Source organism: Grampus griseus (genome assembly GCF_964374135.1).
Source record: "Grampus griseus genome assembly, chromosome: 5".
In the NCBI taxonomy this organism is placed as follows: Eukaryota; Metazoa; Chordata; class Mammalia; order Artiodactyla; family Delphinidae; genus Grampus; species Grampus griseus.
In genome coordinates this window covers 10469194-10485986 of record NC_138998.1, presented here as the reverse complement: position 1 = coordinate 10485986, position 16793 = coordinate 10469194, and the positions used below count along the sequence as shown (strand labels likewise).

The following is a 16793-nucleotide window of genomic DNA, read 5'->3' as shown; positions in this document are numbered from 1 at the left end:
AGCAGTGGGAGTAATGAGAGATTTTTTAAGATGAGAGAAATAACGTTTTTATGCTGATGGGAGTAATCTAGAAAGATTCCTACAAAAAAGTCATTATTACAGGACACGAAAGCAAAGAATTGCTAAAGTGACAGTCTCAAGTATGCAAAAGAGGATAGGACCTAGTGCATAAGTGGGAAGATTAGCTTTAGACAAAACCTGGCATTTAAGTAAGGGCCTTGATAAATATTTGTTGACAGAACAAATTCTTTGAATACTAAGATAACTAAACCAAAGTTAGTAAACCCTAACTCTGATTTAATAAATACATGAAACTCAGAAGTTCACCTGTTAGATGGACTTTTCCTGCTTCTCTTGCCCTTATTCCCTTTGCCACAAAGTATAAGTTCTAGTCAGTATTAACTTCAGCTCTTCTCTTTGACCAATAAAAAATATCCAAGTCTACTTTACTTCAAATATGGATCATCGAAAGATGAAAGCTTCTAACAAGTTAAGGAAAGAGATCACAGAAGCTACTTACCATTTTCATCTACTGCAAGCACACTTGCTCCTTTCCCCAAAAGTTCTTGAACCACCATTGTTAGCCCATTTCGGGCAGCAACATGCAGAGGTCTGGAGGGAAAAAAATATGTGTACATGTACATGTGTGCACGCCCATGTGTGTGTGTGCTCGTTCACTCTCTCTATCCTGGTTGTTGAAGACCATTTTTGCTTGGCTGTGCAGATCTAGAGATGCAAACTGGAGGCCCGTGGTCCTGACAGCAATGAAGATGGGAGCAGGCCACGGCAGAGCCAGTGTGCAGTGCACTGTCAGGCCTCGTCATGCACCTGAGCTCAGCACTGGGCCCATCAACAGGTTTCCACCTTCACCAAACCCTTTTGTGAGTTTCCTTCAAGACTCAATGTTTGAAGAGATTTTACTAACTAAACTGCCTTGTTTTTTTTTTTTCTGTATACCAATGTTTATTTAGCATTATATACAATAGCCAGATACAAAAAGACAACTGTTGTATGATTCCACTTATATGAAGCACCTAAAAAGGCAAATCCATAGAAGAAGAAAGTAAACTAGAAATTCTCTGGGACTGGGTGGGGGTAAGGGCAGTGGAGCAGATATTGTTGAATGGATACTGATAAACTGCCTTCTTAAGTTGTTTTAAGAAATGTGGTTGGCAAACACGTATAATAGAATATACAATAAAAACTGTAAATTGCAACAGCACAAATTCCAACAGGCTCTGAAAACAGTTTACAGGTTCCATGACTCATTTTTGGACCCTTAAGGGATCTGACTGATACATGAATGGAAACCAGTATTATAAGGTTTTTCTCTTTACTAAGTCTCAAAGTAGAATAGCAAATGAAAATGGAGAGAGGACAATGGGAGACACTGATCCAGGATTTAATGAGTCACCTGGAGGCTGGCGGTTCACAATTAGAACTTGATTATTTCTGAAATCTCTCTAGCTCACAGACACGTATAAAACTTTTTGCCTCATTTACTGCTAGTGTCAAATAATGTATTATTCCAGTTGGTTGCCATAAAATACACAGAACAGTATTACTTTCCTCCATAAAACTGGACTGAGAAACAACACATTTCAATTCAAAAGCTTTTTTAGTAATATGCCTTTTAATTATGATGATTTTAGAAATGAGTTTTGTCACTTATAAGAACTGTTCCTTATTTTTTAACTGCTTCTGTGATAGACTGATTCCAATGGTCCCATGTTAAAAAAGAACCCCATTAATCATTTTTATAATTATAGGTCACAAGGTTTACACTAGACACTGAAAGTACTTACGTTTGCAAAGCTGCATTGGTTGCATTGATGAGGTTTCTATCTGTTATCTTTTCCAGTATTAACAAGGCACTAGTTTCATGACCCTAAAATTATGGCAAATAACTCTTAAAAACTTCAGCACCATTAAAGATAAATTTATACACTCAATACACCCCAACCCTAGTCCATGTAACATATACATCACCATACATATGCCATGCATTTTCTTGGCTAATGCCTTAAATATTTGCCCAAACATGTGTTGGTGTAATGGGGTTACAGAAGAGGACAGGAATATTGAAGATCAGAGAGATTAGAGAAAGACAATCATTACGTTTAGGCTTGTGGTCCAAAACTTACTTGGCTTACTGGAAACTTTCATATACCACGGTGCTTAACACATCAGTATTTTTTCCCAAGAAATCTGATGTCAGTGATTATTAGAGAGGTTTGGTCCCTAGCTCTGTGCATTTTAGTTAAGTGGAAAAACTTTAAATGCCACTGTTGATATTAACAATGAAAATATATCCTTAAGATGTGTACCTACCTTGCTGCAAGCCAAATGGAGGGCGGTGTTTTTACTGTTATCTTGTAAAGTCAGATCTGCACTAGCACTGCTGACCAGCATCTCTGGGAGGAAAAATTGTATCAACTCTTTTGCTTATGAACATACACCTCAGATTACTAATAACTCACTGTAGAGAAATGAAGACAGAAAGGAAAAATATCCCTCTAGCAAAATCTTAAGTGCAAAAAACACACTGTAATATAAAGGTCTATACCATATTTTTATACTGTTGTATAAGTAACAGACAAGAACAACAGCAATTAACATTCCTTTTGTGAGGTCTTACTAAATTTCAAAGACTGTTTTAAGTGTTCTGGATTTATAGTAACTTATTTACCCCTCAAAACAACCCTAACAAAGTAGATACTGTTATTTTTTTCACTTTATAGATGAAAAAATTGAGGCATGAGGTTGCTTAGTTGGCAGATCTAGAACCACATTCGATCTGACTCCAGAGCCAGGGTTCTTAACCACTATCCTAACACTGCCTGCTAACGTCACTATTCAATCAGTAAGGGCAAATGGAAATACTGTGGGCCTAAATGAAAACGTGGGTATAAGCAAGTAAAAGGTTTTAAATCTCAGAAGCGGTGAGATAACTAATGCAAAATTCAGTGAACTAGAGTCAGATGGGAGCTACATTATACATAAGCAATATCCACACTTAGAATAGTAAAAGCCTTAAGCAGTTTTTTTACCGACTGTATTTGTCTGTCCGTTTTCTGCAGCCATCATGAGAGGTGTTTTCCCAGAGAAGTCCACAGAGTTGACATGAGCATTATGGCTGAGTAGCAGCTGCAAACACTCTACATGGTCTGTGAAGGCGGCCGCGTGGAGAGGAGTTCTGCACACAGAGAAATGGGAAGACTGGACTAAATCCGTGCACTGTATACTCTTTAATTTATGAAAGCAATTTTCAAGGGTTTACATACTAGGCATTGCTTGGATACAAACAGGCTTAAAGTGGGGAGCTTACTAACTCCTGCCACAAAAATTTGTGTTTCTGATAATATAGAAGTCCCTTAATTAAACTAGTATAAATTATGAAATTGCCAAAAAAATTACATTAAAGGAAATTCTGAAAGAAATAAATCCTGACCCAAATACTGCGATCTATTACAAAAGCTGGACTCTTCCTATTTAGAAATCTGTTAACTTTACTAAAAAGAGTCATTGGGTAACAAACACATCTTTTTTTTTTTTTTTGCGGTACGCAGGCCTCTCACTGTTGTGGCCTCTCCCGTTGCGGAGCACAGGCTCCAGACGCGCAGGCTCAGCGGCCATGGCTCACGGTCCCAGCCGCTCCGCGGCATGTGGGATCCTCCCGGACCAGGGCACGAACCCGTGTCCCCTGCATTGGCAGGTGGACTCTCAACCACTGCGCCACCAGGGAAGCCCCAACACACATCTTCTTTAAAAAGGGAAATCTTTTAGCCAGGAAGACTGGCTAAAAGTCATGGTAGAAAAGCCTTTTATAATGAGAATGTAATTAGGATTTTGTAACAATTTATACTTGTAAATATAAAATCAACTTTTAGTTAATAATGGGGTCTCTTTAAATTCTTCCACACTAATCTAGTAGTTAAAATTTCCTACATGGTTGACTTCCTACCTTCCTTTTGAATCTGTGGCGTTCACACTGCTGGCGCCTAACGTGTCAATTAACATCTCAGCAGCACCTTCGTTGTCATTTATCCTGTGAAGGTAACAAGGTGATCACTCCCACAGCCATGGTGTATTTCTCAACCACTCAAACCAAATCCGATTCATTCTGCCTTTACTTACACAGCACAATGCAATGGACTGAAAGCATTTCCTTCCGTTTTCTGGAAAACGTCCTGTTCTAAAAGGAGTTCTACACATGTCTCGTGACCTAAATAAGTAAATGAGGATCAGATATTAAAATCCAAAAAAGATACTGAGGTGCCCATACACACCAACATATCCCTACAGATAAGGCTTTACATGGACTATAAGTAATCAGTTCCCTGAACCCATTAAACATCACATTTTTAGGCACTTTGGAATTCAATGTACAACCTCAGGACCTAAAGTACAGCAGCTTCTTACGATAATTTAATATCAGTTTACTATTATTTGTGTGTGTGTGTTTTGGCTGTGTTGGGTCTTTGTTGCTGTGCATGGGCTTTCTCTAGTTGTGGCGAGCGATGGCTACTCTTCATTGTGGCTGGTGCATGGGCTTCTCATTGCGGTGCCTTCTCTTGTTGCAGAGCACGGGCTCTAGGCTCACAGGCTTCAGTAGTTACGGTGCATGGGCTCAGTAGTTGTGGCACATGGGCTTAGCTGCTCCATGGTATGTGGGGTCTTCCCGGACCAGGGCTCGAACCCGTGTCCCCTGCATTGGTGGATTCTTAACCACTGCACCACCAGGGAAGTCCAATATCAGTTTATTATGGACATGACAAATATTTACTTTGTGGGGGAAAAAAATTAGTCTCATTATTCTTTTCTATGGTGACCAGTTAGAGCTATTTGGGCATTATTTTTTAAAATGTCCTATCTATATAGCATAGTATAACTTTCAAAATAATATATGTTTATGCAGCATAATTAACTTCAAAATTTGAATATTTTCTGGCTCTACTAAGGAGTTAATGGTAAAATCTCAAATTCTATCGAAGCGTTCAGAAGGAAAAAAGTACATGTCCCTGTCCCCACCCCATTCCCCAGTTCCACTCTCTAGTGACTACTAGTGACCATTATTACCTTAGAGTTCCAAAAAATTTTTAGGCATATACAACTACATGCACATAAACACACACTTCCTTTTTAAAAAATTTTTACACAATTGGGATGTTCTGTTCTGCAACTTGTTTTTTACTTTAAAAACTATGTATCTTCCCACACTAGCATGTACAGACATCCTATTGTTGAATGTTTGGAAAAACTTCACAGTATCAGAATGTATCATAAAGGATTTAATCTCTAATTATTGGTTTTGAGGTGACTGCTAGTTTTTCTTTGTGATATTATCAACACTGTTGTAAATGTTCCAGTACTTAAAAAGTATTTATTTCTAGGAACAATTTTCTGGAAATGATCTTGCTGGGTTAAAGGTCAAGTATATTGATTACTAATAGGTATCAGGCCCACAGTTTTTAATAGCAACTTTGAAAACAGGGGAAAACCTCAGATTTTCAAACCTGAGATTTTCAAACCTCAGATTTTCTTAATCCAATTTTCAAAGCCAGAATTTTAGTAAAAGTACCCCCACTACTGTATTAATGGCAGAAAATGAAATGTTGCTTCTTTTATTTCGTTAGTCATTTGGGATGTGCATTAGGAATAAATTAGATTCTTAAACAGCCTCTTTACTTCCATGGCTTAACATCTGGCTAACAAAGTGATGCTCTTTTTTTTAATTACTCTAACATTCTCAAACAATAGTTCATCTTAATTTTTATCCTATAATTGTTTTTAGCAGGAAAAGAAAGTATGTTTTAGGAAACCTATGGTTATGTTCCATCATCTGTCAGTTCTTTCATCCTGATTCTCAACAGGGGCAATTTTAGCCCTCAGGGGACATTTGGCCATGTCTAGAGACATTTTTGCTTATCACAGCTGGGGATGGGGTAGGGAAGGGCTATGGCATCTAGTGGGTAGAAGCCGGGGCTGCTGTTAAACCTCTTGCATGCACACGAGTCACTCACAACGAAGGATTATCTGGCCTCAAAGGTCAACAGTGCTGAGGGTGGGAAACCCTGCTTCAATTCTCCCTCTCCAAATGTTAACTCATGGCCAAGAAGTAACCAAGGAAAGTTGTCCAGTATTGATTTGAGAGCCTCCTATTTTCCTGAGATAGCAGTTCTCAAGGTGTGGGCTAGGGAGCTGCTGGGTGATACTGCAAATTATTCTTTTCTTTAACAAGCCATCAAAGCAATGTGCCACTCTATTAATATTTTTTTGAAAAATAGTTTTTTTCATAAAAATGCTATTTATATTAACATGTAATGGATTTATTATTATTTTAAAATAAATTAATAAATATCCTTAAATTTCTCAGTCCTAATTTCCAATACAGTAAATACTAACAGCTATAAGCCACAGGTCCTGAGACTGCAAGATGTGAGAATCACTGTCTGCGTAGACTGTGGATGGCAAAAGGGAGTCCCGGGGCTCTGGATTCAGCAGTCATTACGGGGGTCATGTCAAGCTGAAAATTTCTTCACTTTGTGTCCTGGTTTATAAAAGTATATAGGATAAAACTGGTCTCTTCATGTTTTAGAGGGATATTCTGAAGATGCTTATAGCTTCGTAAAAATTGATACATTTTTAAAAGGAACATATGAGATCATGGAAGTATTCTTAGTTCTGTGATTGAATGACTCCATAAACTGGAAATCTGAACTTTAAAGTTGGGTATGTATAACCAGTTCTCTTCTAAAGCTTTGCCATCATTCCATTTTAATTTTGAGAGAAAGGTTGTTTTCTATCCTGTTGGAGTGCTTCCAATTTTTTTTTTAGCCGTACAATAATTACTAGTCAAAGTAAAACTATTTTACATATTCTACTCTCAGAATGCCAAATTATAAAATAGGCTTTTGGCTGTAAATATGGTATTAATTTTACACTGCCTGTACAGTCTGTACATATAGCCAACACACATTTAATTCCTTCCAGCTCAATTCAGAATCATCACCAATTTTGCTACAGTCTGGAAATTAGACACATCTGCTATGATCTTTAAATGGCAACCAGGCACGAAGTTTGTGCAAAATTTTGTGTCTTGTACACAACGTGCTCAGAGAGTCTAAATTCAGCAGTGATGGAGTAAGAAACTCACTTTAGGAAAACCGTGTTCTCCGGAAAGACGTGGTAGGAATGTTATAATAAATAGCAACTCTCCAAAGGACAGTTACAGCAGTATTTTTACAACTAAATGCTCTACCTGAGGAAAACTACCTTACTGTGTGATTTTTCCAATGGTTAATTCTCACTGACTTAAAAAAAAAAAAAAAGCACCAATAAAAGTCTGTTTCAAAATAGTTTTATCTGTGGATGTTTTCCTACTGCTTGGTTCTCCTTATACTTGTAAGATGTCAAGTTACATTATAAAGACAAACCAATTTCAATGGCAAAATACAGTATCTTCTGTGACTTAGGATTTATCTTGGACAACTTTGCTATATTCATTAAATACCAACTTTAGTGAGTTGAAAAAGGAAGAAGAGTTGAAATCCAAAGGTTTTATAGTTTTCAAAACTGTTCTGGCTAAGGATCTGAGGTAGTAACATATGAAACTGACTAAACCAAGCTTCTGAATTAGCAATATATTTCACTATTCAAGTTTTCTATGGCACCATCAGTACTCAGAGTTGCAAAATGACCAAATGTAGCCACAGGTCAATCCGCAAGAAGACATCAAAGCTTTCTCAGAGCAAAAGAATAGAGCTCTCAATTCTGATACAAGAATTAATATGAAAATCAAAATACTGTTATCTAGAAAATGCTTACGAAAATGTTTAAACTATAATTTTGCAAGATTCAGATTTCTCCTCTTTTACCACAACTCAACAATTATTTGTCAAAATGGCTCCCAGTAAAAGAACCACATCAAAAAGTGTATTACAGAAAGATAGAAACCTCCTCTCTGGCAAGGCAGTCAGCTGAATTTTATAACAGCCACTATGCTTATTTTTTTAAGCAAGTGGATATTATATAAAGAGGCAATTTCTATTTTCTGTACATTTTGAGGGAAAGTTGTTAGAACTGTCAACTAGTTTTGTAGATATGCTATTACAACTAACAATAACCTGAATGCTACACTGATATTCAAAACAAATAAAAAACCCCTCACATCCCTGATAAAGCCCTAAGCATACACTTAGGCAGGACTGATGTTTTAACACTGCATATAACGTACCCAAATGTTTTCTAAGATGATCAAATCTTCAATATGCTCTGTTACTTACATTATTTTAGTGACATTTCAAAAGCCAAATCCCATTTTTCACATCTATCATTTAAAAATAGCTTTATACTTCTCTGATTGACCTTTAATGAGTCTACCTGTAAAAGGACTAACTGTGACGGTTAGTCTCCAGGAAGCTAAAAGTAAGTCTGTTATAATCATGCAGCCAAGTTCACTTAACCACAAAAGTGTCCAAGTTTCTAGTTTCTACTTCCGTGATTTATTCTACCAGGATTTTATTCCCTTAAAATGTTGAACATACATGTTACTGTTGATATAAGGATCTTAACTTGCAACGTGCTCAGAAAACATACACAGATTTCAGTCTAGAATATGATACATTTTCACTGTTTCTCTTACCTTTGTCATTTTTCCCCTAATAACAAGTACATTTAGAAAGAAAAATATAATAAAAATACAAGCATAACTATATAAAAGACATTGGAAATAATAAAAGTATATTAATAACAAATAATATTAATATTAATAATGTTATAAAAGTAATTAATATTATAAAAGTATCTTAAAAATGCAAAATACTTATTGAAGCAAAAGTCTAAAAACCTTTTAAACTTAGTGACTGCTTATCTCAAAACATCTGTGACAACCAGCATCTTGGCTTTAGCACGACAAGGCACTGGAGTAAGCTATAACTACATGGTAGGTTATTCTTAATATATCATTCTCATGGAAGTCAGAATGTGTCAGTTAGTTGTCTCTCTGTGGTACATAACGGGCAGGTAACGTGGGTCTGTGTCTGTGTACTTAACCGTTGTAGCAAGCCCAGTGAAGCGCCGTGTATCCATGATTGTCCGCCATGGCTGGATTTGCATCCATAGATGCTGCTGACTGCAGAAGAGCTCCGAGAACACCAATGTGTCCACAGGCAGCTGACAAGTGTATTGGTGTCCGGCCCCTGCTATCTCGTAATAAGCACTTAGCACCATGTTGAAGCAATGCATCTACACACTCTTCATGGCCTGTGACTGCCTGAAAGAAAAATTATTTGCATGTAGCTGAATACACTATGTTGGGCACTCCATGACAATTATAGCTAATTACGAATTTTAAAGTCCATATTCCCCATGTCCTCCCACCAATCAAGGCATTTATCATATTTTGAGTAACCCAGTATTTTTACTCAAAGTGGCTTAAAAATTTAAAGCAGTGACCTTGTCAAAATAAAAGTAAATATGAAAACCAGGAATAATGGGACTTCTAGTTCAACAAAAAAATATTTCAAAGGTGAAAAAATTAAGACAAAAATGTATAAGAAAATAGTTGTGATAATGGGAAAAAGTAAAACTGACATCAATTCTACTCAAGGCTTTAGGGTTATAAAATTTTTTTTAAATTAATTAATTAATTAATTTTTGGCTGTGCTGGGTCCTCGTCGCTGCGCGCAGGCTCCCTCCAGCCACGGTGAGCAGGGGCCATTCCTTGCTGCAGTGCGCAGGCTTCTCATTGTGGAAAACAGGCCCCAAGCACCCAAGCCCCAGCAGCCATGGCACACAGGCTCAGTATTTGTGGCTCGTGAGCTCTAGAGTGCAGGCTCAGCAGTTGTGGTGCATGGGCTTAGCTGATCTGAGGCACGTGGGATCCTCCCGGACCAGGGGTCAAACCCGTGACCCCCGCACTGGCAGGCGATTCCCAACCACTACGCCACCAGGGAAGGCCCCTAAGATTTAAAAATTCTGTTCCAACATTATTCTTCTCTGGATTAAGTTGTGTTTTGTGGTGTTAAAAATTAGAATTGGGGCTTCCCTGGTGGCGCAGTGGTTGAGAGTCCGCCTGCCGATGCAGGGGACACGGGTTCGTGCCCCGGTCTGGGAAGATCCCACATGCCGAGGAGCGGCTGGGACCGTGGGCCATGGCCGCTGAGCCTGCGCATCCGGAGCCTGTGCTCCGCAATGGGAGAGGCCGCAACAGTGAGAAGCCCGCGTGCCGCAAAAAAAAAAAAAAAAAAAAAAAAAAAATTAGAGTTCAAAAACTAAGATAGTGAAAGAAACAGTAAAGATTATTTGGTAAAAATTAAATGAAGAAAAATATAAACACAGCCTAGTTCAGTTTTAGGTAAAATGAGGTCATAAAAACTTTCAGCAAGGAAGCGAGAACACTTCTGCTTACCCCTCTGTGCAGTGCCGTCCTTCCCCATTTATCTTTGGCATCTACGTTTGCTCCTTTGTTCAGCAGTGAGTAGACACAGTCCGTGTGCCCGTTGAGCACAGAGAGCATCAGAGGAGTCCTAGGTAACAACAGGAGCAGCTCCGTCACCACCGAGACTTCATCCATGAAAATACACTGTGTTGGCCTGCCTTCTAAACATGTCTTTCTGTGATGCAACTTTAAAGTATACTTAAAAAACTGTATTTGATGTTACTCAGTTACACACTTACTAAAATAGGGGGGCAAAGGTATGAAGATTAACAAACATCCTAAAACTAATTTAAAAATTAGTAAAACTTACTGTCCATTTCCATCTTGAATATCTACTGCATTCTGTGGTTCTGCATTTCCTATTAGTAGCCGTAAGCATTCCGAGTGACCATTTGTTGCTGTAAAGTGATATTCAAAAATTTCAGCAATTATATATCTATAAAATGATAAAATAGAAAATGTCCATCTTAAACCACATTTGCTAGATATAATTTTGGAATATTCATTGAACTTAACAGGCAAGAAAGAAAATGCTCATTTTATTTAGCTCTCTGGTGGTGCCAATGTGGTCAGGAAGGGCAGCCTGCCTCCAGCCAAGGGATGAAATCATGATCAGACAAGTCAATCACATCAACCCCATTCTCCTTTGCCAATGACTGGTTTCAAGTTCTGCCCACTGAAATGTTAAGAAGTCTGGAGGACGTCTGGGAAATATTTTTATTCCTGATAGTGAAAGTCCTCCTTCTTTCTTGATTTTAGATGTGATCCTTGGGGATACTTCAAGGAAATTGTTTGGCCCATCATTTTTTTTTTAAACTGGATTCACGGATACTCAGTACACAGCAGCTACTGATGAGTATTCGTATCGTCTAAGCTCAACACCCAAAGCATCAGGCATAAGATCCCTGTGGGAAAGGACTGGCTCACATCCAGAACCAATGTCCTTTCTATGATTTAAGAGTAAGATGCTCCCCAGCAGGTCTCCAAATTTGAAAGGCATCCTGGTTCTAACCAAGGCTTGCATTTATTGAAGAGGTGGGTGCTAACAGTAACCTGTAACTCTTTCAGTGGGTAGGACTTATGAATTATATGGCATTGGTCAGCCACTTCTGAGGGACTTACTAGTGTCTTGGTTCAATATTTATCTATTAAGAGTGCAAACACTCCATGAAAGCTTTAAATTAGCTCTGCAAATAATGTGCTTACAATATAATGTTTCAAGTTGCAGAATAATATACAACGTCACTCTTTTTCAGAATAAGGTAACAGAAAATGATAGCATTTTGACTTCTTGTTTTTACCATATAGCAGTTTATATACATATCCTTATTAGAACTTTTAATCCATTATTAAAATTTTTTTCTTTGAGCCCTGCTTGATTATCTGATAGTTTCTGAAAGGCTGCTCTGGAGCAACAGTGGGTGTTACCTATAGTCTTCTAAAATGTAAGTTTTCCAAATGACCAGAAGCAAAGTCCCAGACCTACATTCAAATGGATCCATTTTAAGGATCACCCTATAAAAACAGACTAAGTGAAATGAATCTAACCATACGAAGATGGCCTACGGGGGATGAGACAAATACTTGGCTAGGATTTCTTCACATATACCAGTCTTGAATTCATTATTTAAAATTAATACTGCCTTGTAGTAATTCCTGTAGAGAGTTGTGAATCTGCATCTGCTAGTGACACAGCGGGTACTGAGTCATCACAGTGGCACTGTTATGTAGTTTTGCATTTTCACACATCTACAACATCACAAAACACTCCATGGAGTAGTTCTTGCATAGCAGGCACTCTGTATTCCTGTCTGATTAAATGTTTAATGCAGTACCCTGGTACAGTAAGTAAAATGTTTATCAGTTATTAAATGAAAGCACATACCAACCCAAAAGAATTTCCATCAAAAAGCAGTAAAAAAAAATTGTATTTTTTTTGTTGATAAAGTACTTCAGAAGTTAGACTATTATATAAATCCGATTTCTAAGGTAGATATTTTTTTAAAGTGATTATAATCTTGCTGTTGGTTTTCCCCCGAGAGTAGAATCATTAGAACTGTTAAAGTCAAAATTGTTAAAACAATTACCAGGAGTATAATATACAAGAAATTGAAAAAGAAGAGCATTAGATGGAAAGTGGTAAATAAAATCATTCATAGTCTTTGACATACCTGCTGCATGTATAGGTGTTCTCTTCAAAATGTAATCTTTGACTAAGATTGAGGCTCCCTGATTAATGAGAACATCCACACATTCTACATGGCCCTTAAATGCTGCAAGGTCCAAGGGTGTTCTTCCACTACTGTTTCTCACATCAAGATCTAACAAAGACTGTACTAACACTTCTAGTGCTTGATGGTGACCATGATAGGCCTGGGAATAAATAAAAATATAAATTAAAAAATACATATTTAGACTGACTTCTTAGAAACCCTAGAAAACATAAAGGGAGTAGTAAGCAAACTTGTCTTACATCATTATATTTGAGATAATCTAAAACTTCTGTATTGATAATTCAGAAAGTTACCTACAAATTTTTCTAATAATCAATTAGTAGGCTACAGTGTTAGGGAATGGGTATTCCACAAATAATAAAAGTTCAAATGACAGGTGATCTTTTCACGAGTATACAATGTCTGGTTCATGGCAGACATTCAATGATGTGTGACATGGGTTCAATGAAAGCTTTCACTCTAAGTCTATGATTCCAGAGCCCGTGTTCTTCATCACAGTTCAGTGCCCCCCCTTCACTCCCCGATAAAGTGTTACTACACTTAAATCATAGATATAGTTGCAACTGAAGTTCAGCTAGTACTTGAGCCTTCTGATTTCTCAAATTAACATGACTACTCCATCCCATAATGTGCCATCTCAAAAATAAACATTTCTTTTCAAAAATATTTAGGCTGAGCCCTGCTTGAAAAACTGCCATGTGCTACACACTGTCCTAGCAGTACAGCAGAGCAAGAAGATTGAGAGATTTGTTTGAAACCCGACTGACTGAAATCCCCTTCTTTACACAGTCTGCTTTCCAGAGAATTCATTTCAAAAACCAACATGTCAACTGAACATCTATTACTCTTATTGGACTAGATGCTGAGCAGGACATAAGGCAATAACGACACAGTTCTGATGGGGAAGGAATGTCTCCTCTGGTTCACTCATGCCACCCCTTTTAGCTAAGGGACAAGTCATTTTCTGATACCTTTCAGCCCTGCAGCTTAGCACATACAGGCAAACTGTAAATGATCACATGTGAACTTTTCATTAGGGAATTGAAAAATATAAAATTCTACCATATTTGTGCTAAATGTCACCTGCTTCTAAAAAGAGATACTCAGCTAGAAAGAGGGCCCTGCAAGGCCTCCCTGGTGGCGCAGTGGTTGAGAGTCTGCCTGCCGATGCAGGGGACACGGGTTCGTGTCCCGGTCCGGGAAGATCTCACATGCCGCGGAGCGGCTGGGCCCGTGAGCCATGGCCACTGAGCCTGTGCTCCGCAACGGGAGAGGCCACAACAGTGAGAGGCCAGCGTACCGCAAAAAAAAAAAAAGAGGGCCCCGCAATGTACCAAAGGGCTATAAAACCACTTCTTGTGGGAAATGTCAGAAAGCACCAGCAGGAGGTGAAGCTGCTCTGGGCCTTACTGACCTCTTGATGTTTCTGACTCCCTCAAAGGTTAAAGTGACTGGAGATCTCTGAGCTCTACTGTCTGAGGATCATATCTAACCTTGTTCCTCAATACCAGGTCAACAAAATTATGCTATTAAAAATGAACTGTGAGAGGCACAGTATATGCAGAAGGTGGTATAAAAAGAAGCAGAGGGAAAATAAGGACGGCTAGAGCCAGGGTAATCTGCCACAGGAGTCTTCCCCTCACGATGGCTCTGACTGGACTGGGACAAGAGGCTTAGAAGCCTAGTATGTGCGAAGGCAGGACCAAGGCCAGTTTCCTGAGTCCTCAAGCCAGCGTGTTTTTACTGCATCAAGTCGTCCTGGATTGGGAGAGTTTGGAAGGAGAAAAATCACTTCAGTAATTTCTGAAAAACCTCCTAGGGATGGGTACAAAATGCAAGAGTGGTGGTATAACCACATTTCATTGAGCCTAATTATGAAATCACAAAATTGTTTCCATTTCAGCTTAAAAACACTATTTAGCACACCCATGTTAATAACAGCACTATTCTCAATAGCCATGAAGTAAAATAACTAGTTAAAAAACTGAAGTTTTTGAGATAATGCATTCAAAAACTTGGCAAAGTCCTTAGTCTGGCACCTAGTAAGTGTTCAAGAGATGAGGCGCTATTATTATAAGAATGATGATAATGATGCAGGAAGAACTGCCTAGTCATCTGCTCAGACGTCATTTCTTGCCACCCATAGTAAAATAGCTATTTTCTCCATGCTAGCTTTGCACTTCCAGATGACTTATTTATTATGCAAGTCTGGGAGAGTAGACAGTATTTCCAAAGACCCAAAGGGCAAGGAAAAAGGAAGCTTCAGCATGTCTTCTTAGTTATTTAGACCATGGTAGGAAGTACTGCTGGGGAGAAAGGGGGAGAAAGACAAAGCAGAAAATTCAGTGTACATGTGTCAGTGTTAGAAAATATGCCAGGAGAATATTAAAATAAAAAATAATAGTATATGTGAGAATAAACAATTAAATGGATCACTGGACTTGTGATACACATTAACCTAAGTAGAGACCCTTATAAGCATTTTACTATACTTAAAATCAGAGGTCTCACAAATAGTGACAGTACCCAATTCTCCTGATTCTCAAAGTCCCCCAGCTCCCCACAACATGCTTTATTTCAAAGATAAATTCTTCTTTCAGCGCAGGAAGAACTAGATTGGGCTCTGCTTGAAATTTCCTAAGGTAATTCATTTCCATATTTGACTTAAAAGAACTGTCACACTCTCTTTTAATCTCCTCCTCTTAGTGATGAACATTAAGAGGAAAAATTCAGTGGCATCTGAAGCTAGAAGGAACATTACAGACCATGTAGTTAAATCCTATAGTATGAGCAAGTGAAGGACCAGTGAACACAAACTTAGCACCCCAAAATCACAAAGTAAGCAAAAAGTTTTAGAAATACCACAGAAATTACAGTTCTTATATCGTCTGCTTAAGAAGTCAGAAGCCATTCCACTAGGGTGGGTCATTTTAAAATTCACATCTCAGGCATATTCTCTCCTTAGGGCAGGCCTTGGGGGAAGCTCAAACCCCCCTCCCCCCAACCACCCCCGCCTCGACCTTTTTTTTTAAGACAAACAAACAAACGAAACAGAAGTACATTCAAGAATTCTCTGAGTTAAGAAAGTTCTTACAGTTTTAACTCCATGATCATCATTATATGGACCAAAAGTTCTGGGTACTAGTTTGAGTCAACACAAACAGATATGAGACATTTTCAGTAAATCAGCCATCAAGCTGGCTGTGAAGGCAATACTCACAGCCAAGTGTAAAGGGCTTATTGTTGCTCTATTGTCTGAATCACTCAGCATGTCTGTTCCCGAGGTTTCCATTAACTGAGAAAGAAAAGAATTTTAAGTGTCAGAAATGGTACTTTTAGACATACCACAGCAGTTATTCCTGGTCCCCCTCCCCCAAGTTCAAATTCATTTTAGAGTATAAACTGATACTTGAATATGGATTTAAAAATCCCAGACCATTATTATTATGAAAACTAAATTCAGCAACCTTATGGAATGGATTATCCTGAAAATGTGGTAAGGACCACATGCTAAGAGCTTTGAGAGAGGGCTATAAACTTAGAGTTTGAGAGAAATGCCATTTAATTACCACCAAGTAAGAACCTTCCCTCCCCCTGCAAACATGATTTCTGTCACTATCTTTGTTCCCAGGAATGTGTAAGACAGGCTCCAGCTCTAGTGAGAGCAAATATTTAAATACTCAGTATTAGGGGGAAAACTGACTAATTAATACTTACAACATCTAAAGGAGTTTCACTTGCAATCTGAAATAAAATTTAAAATAAAAATACTTAGTTGAGGAAGCAGTCATATACAGTAAAGAGATAAATGTTAACTACATGTCTCTATTTACATAGGGCTTTGTTAAATTCTATTCTGAACTTGTGCTTCCTTTGCCTCCAAAAATGAAGTCTTTTAAATAAACAACTGTACAATATAATAGACCACAAATCTATACACATGGGTCTCAGATTTTAGTCTAAAGCTACCATAATAAACTAAGGAAATACTACTTCTGTAGCAGGGTTCTAAATACTATATTAAGTATGTCAACCTCTTTTTTCTATCTTTTATACCCACCCTCCTTGAATTTTATTTCCCCTTTAAGGGAACCAATGTTAATATAATTTATAAGTAG

The 16793-nt window shown here is 38.0% G+C and overlaps 1 protein-coding gene across 1 annotated transcript in view; it reads right to left on the bottom strand.

The window, feature by feature from the left end:
- The window catches only part of ANKRD28 (ankyrin repeat domain 28), a 123440-nt gene that overhangs the window by 7386 nt on the left and 99261 nt on the right, over positions 1-16793 (bottom strand). The window contains exons 16-27 of the mRNA XM_082654066.1: positions 16393-16419; positions 15896-15970; positions 12613-12814; positions 10752-10839; positions 10412-10529; positions 9055-9274; positions 4138-4225; positions 3965-4048; positions 3051-3196; positions 2332-2414; positions 1806-1888; positions 521-612 (exon numbers count right to left, since the gene is read on the bottom strand). Of these exons, the coding sequence (XP_082510192.1) occupies positions 521-612; positions 1806-1888; positions 2332-2414; positions 3051-3196; positions 3965-4048; positions 4138-4225; positions 9055-9274; positions 10412-10529; positions 10752-10839; positions 12613-12814; positions 15896-15970; positions 16393-16419 (1306 nt within the window). The remainder of the gene's footprint in view (positions 1-520; positions 613-1805; positions 1889-2331; positions 2415-3050; positions 3197-3964; positions 4049-4137; positions 4226-9054; positions 9275-10411; positions 10530-10751; positions 10840-12612; positions 12815-15895; positions 15971-16392; positions 16420-16793) is intronic.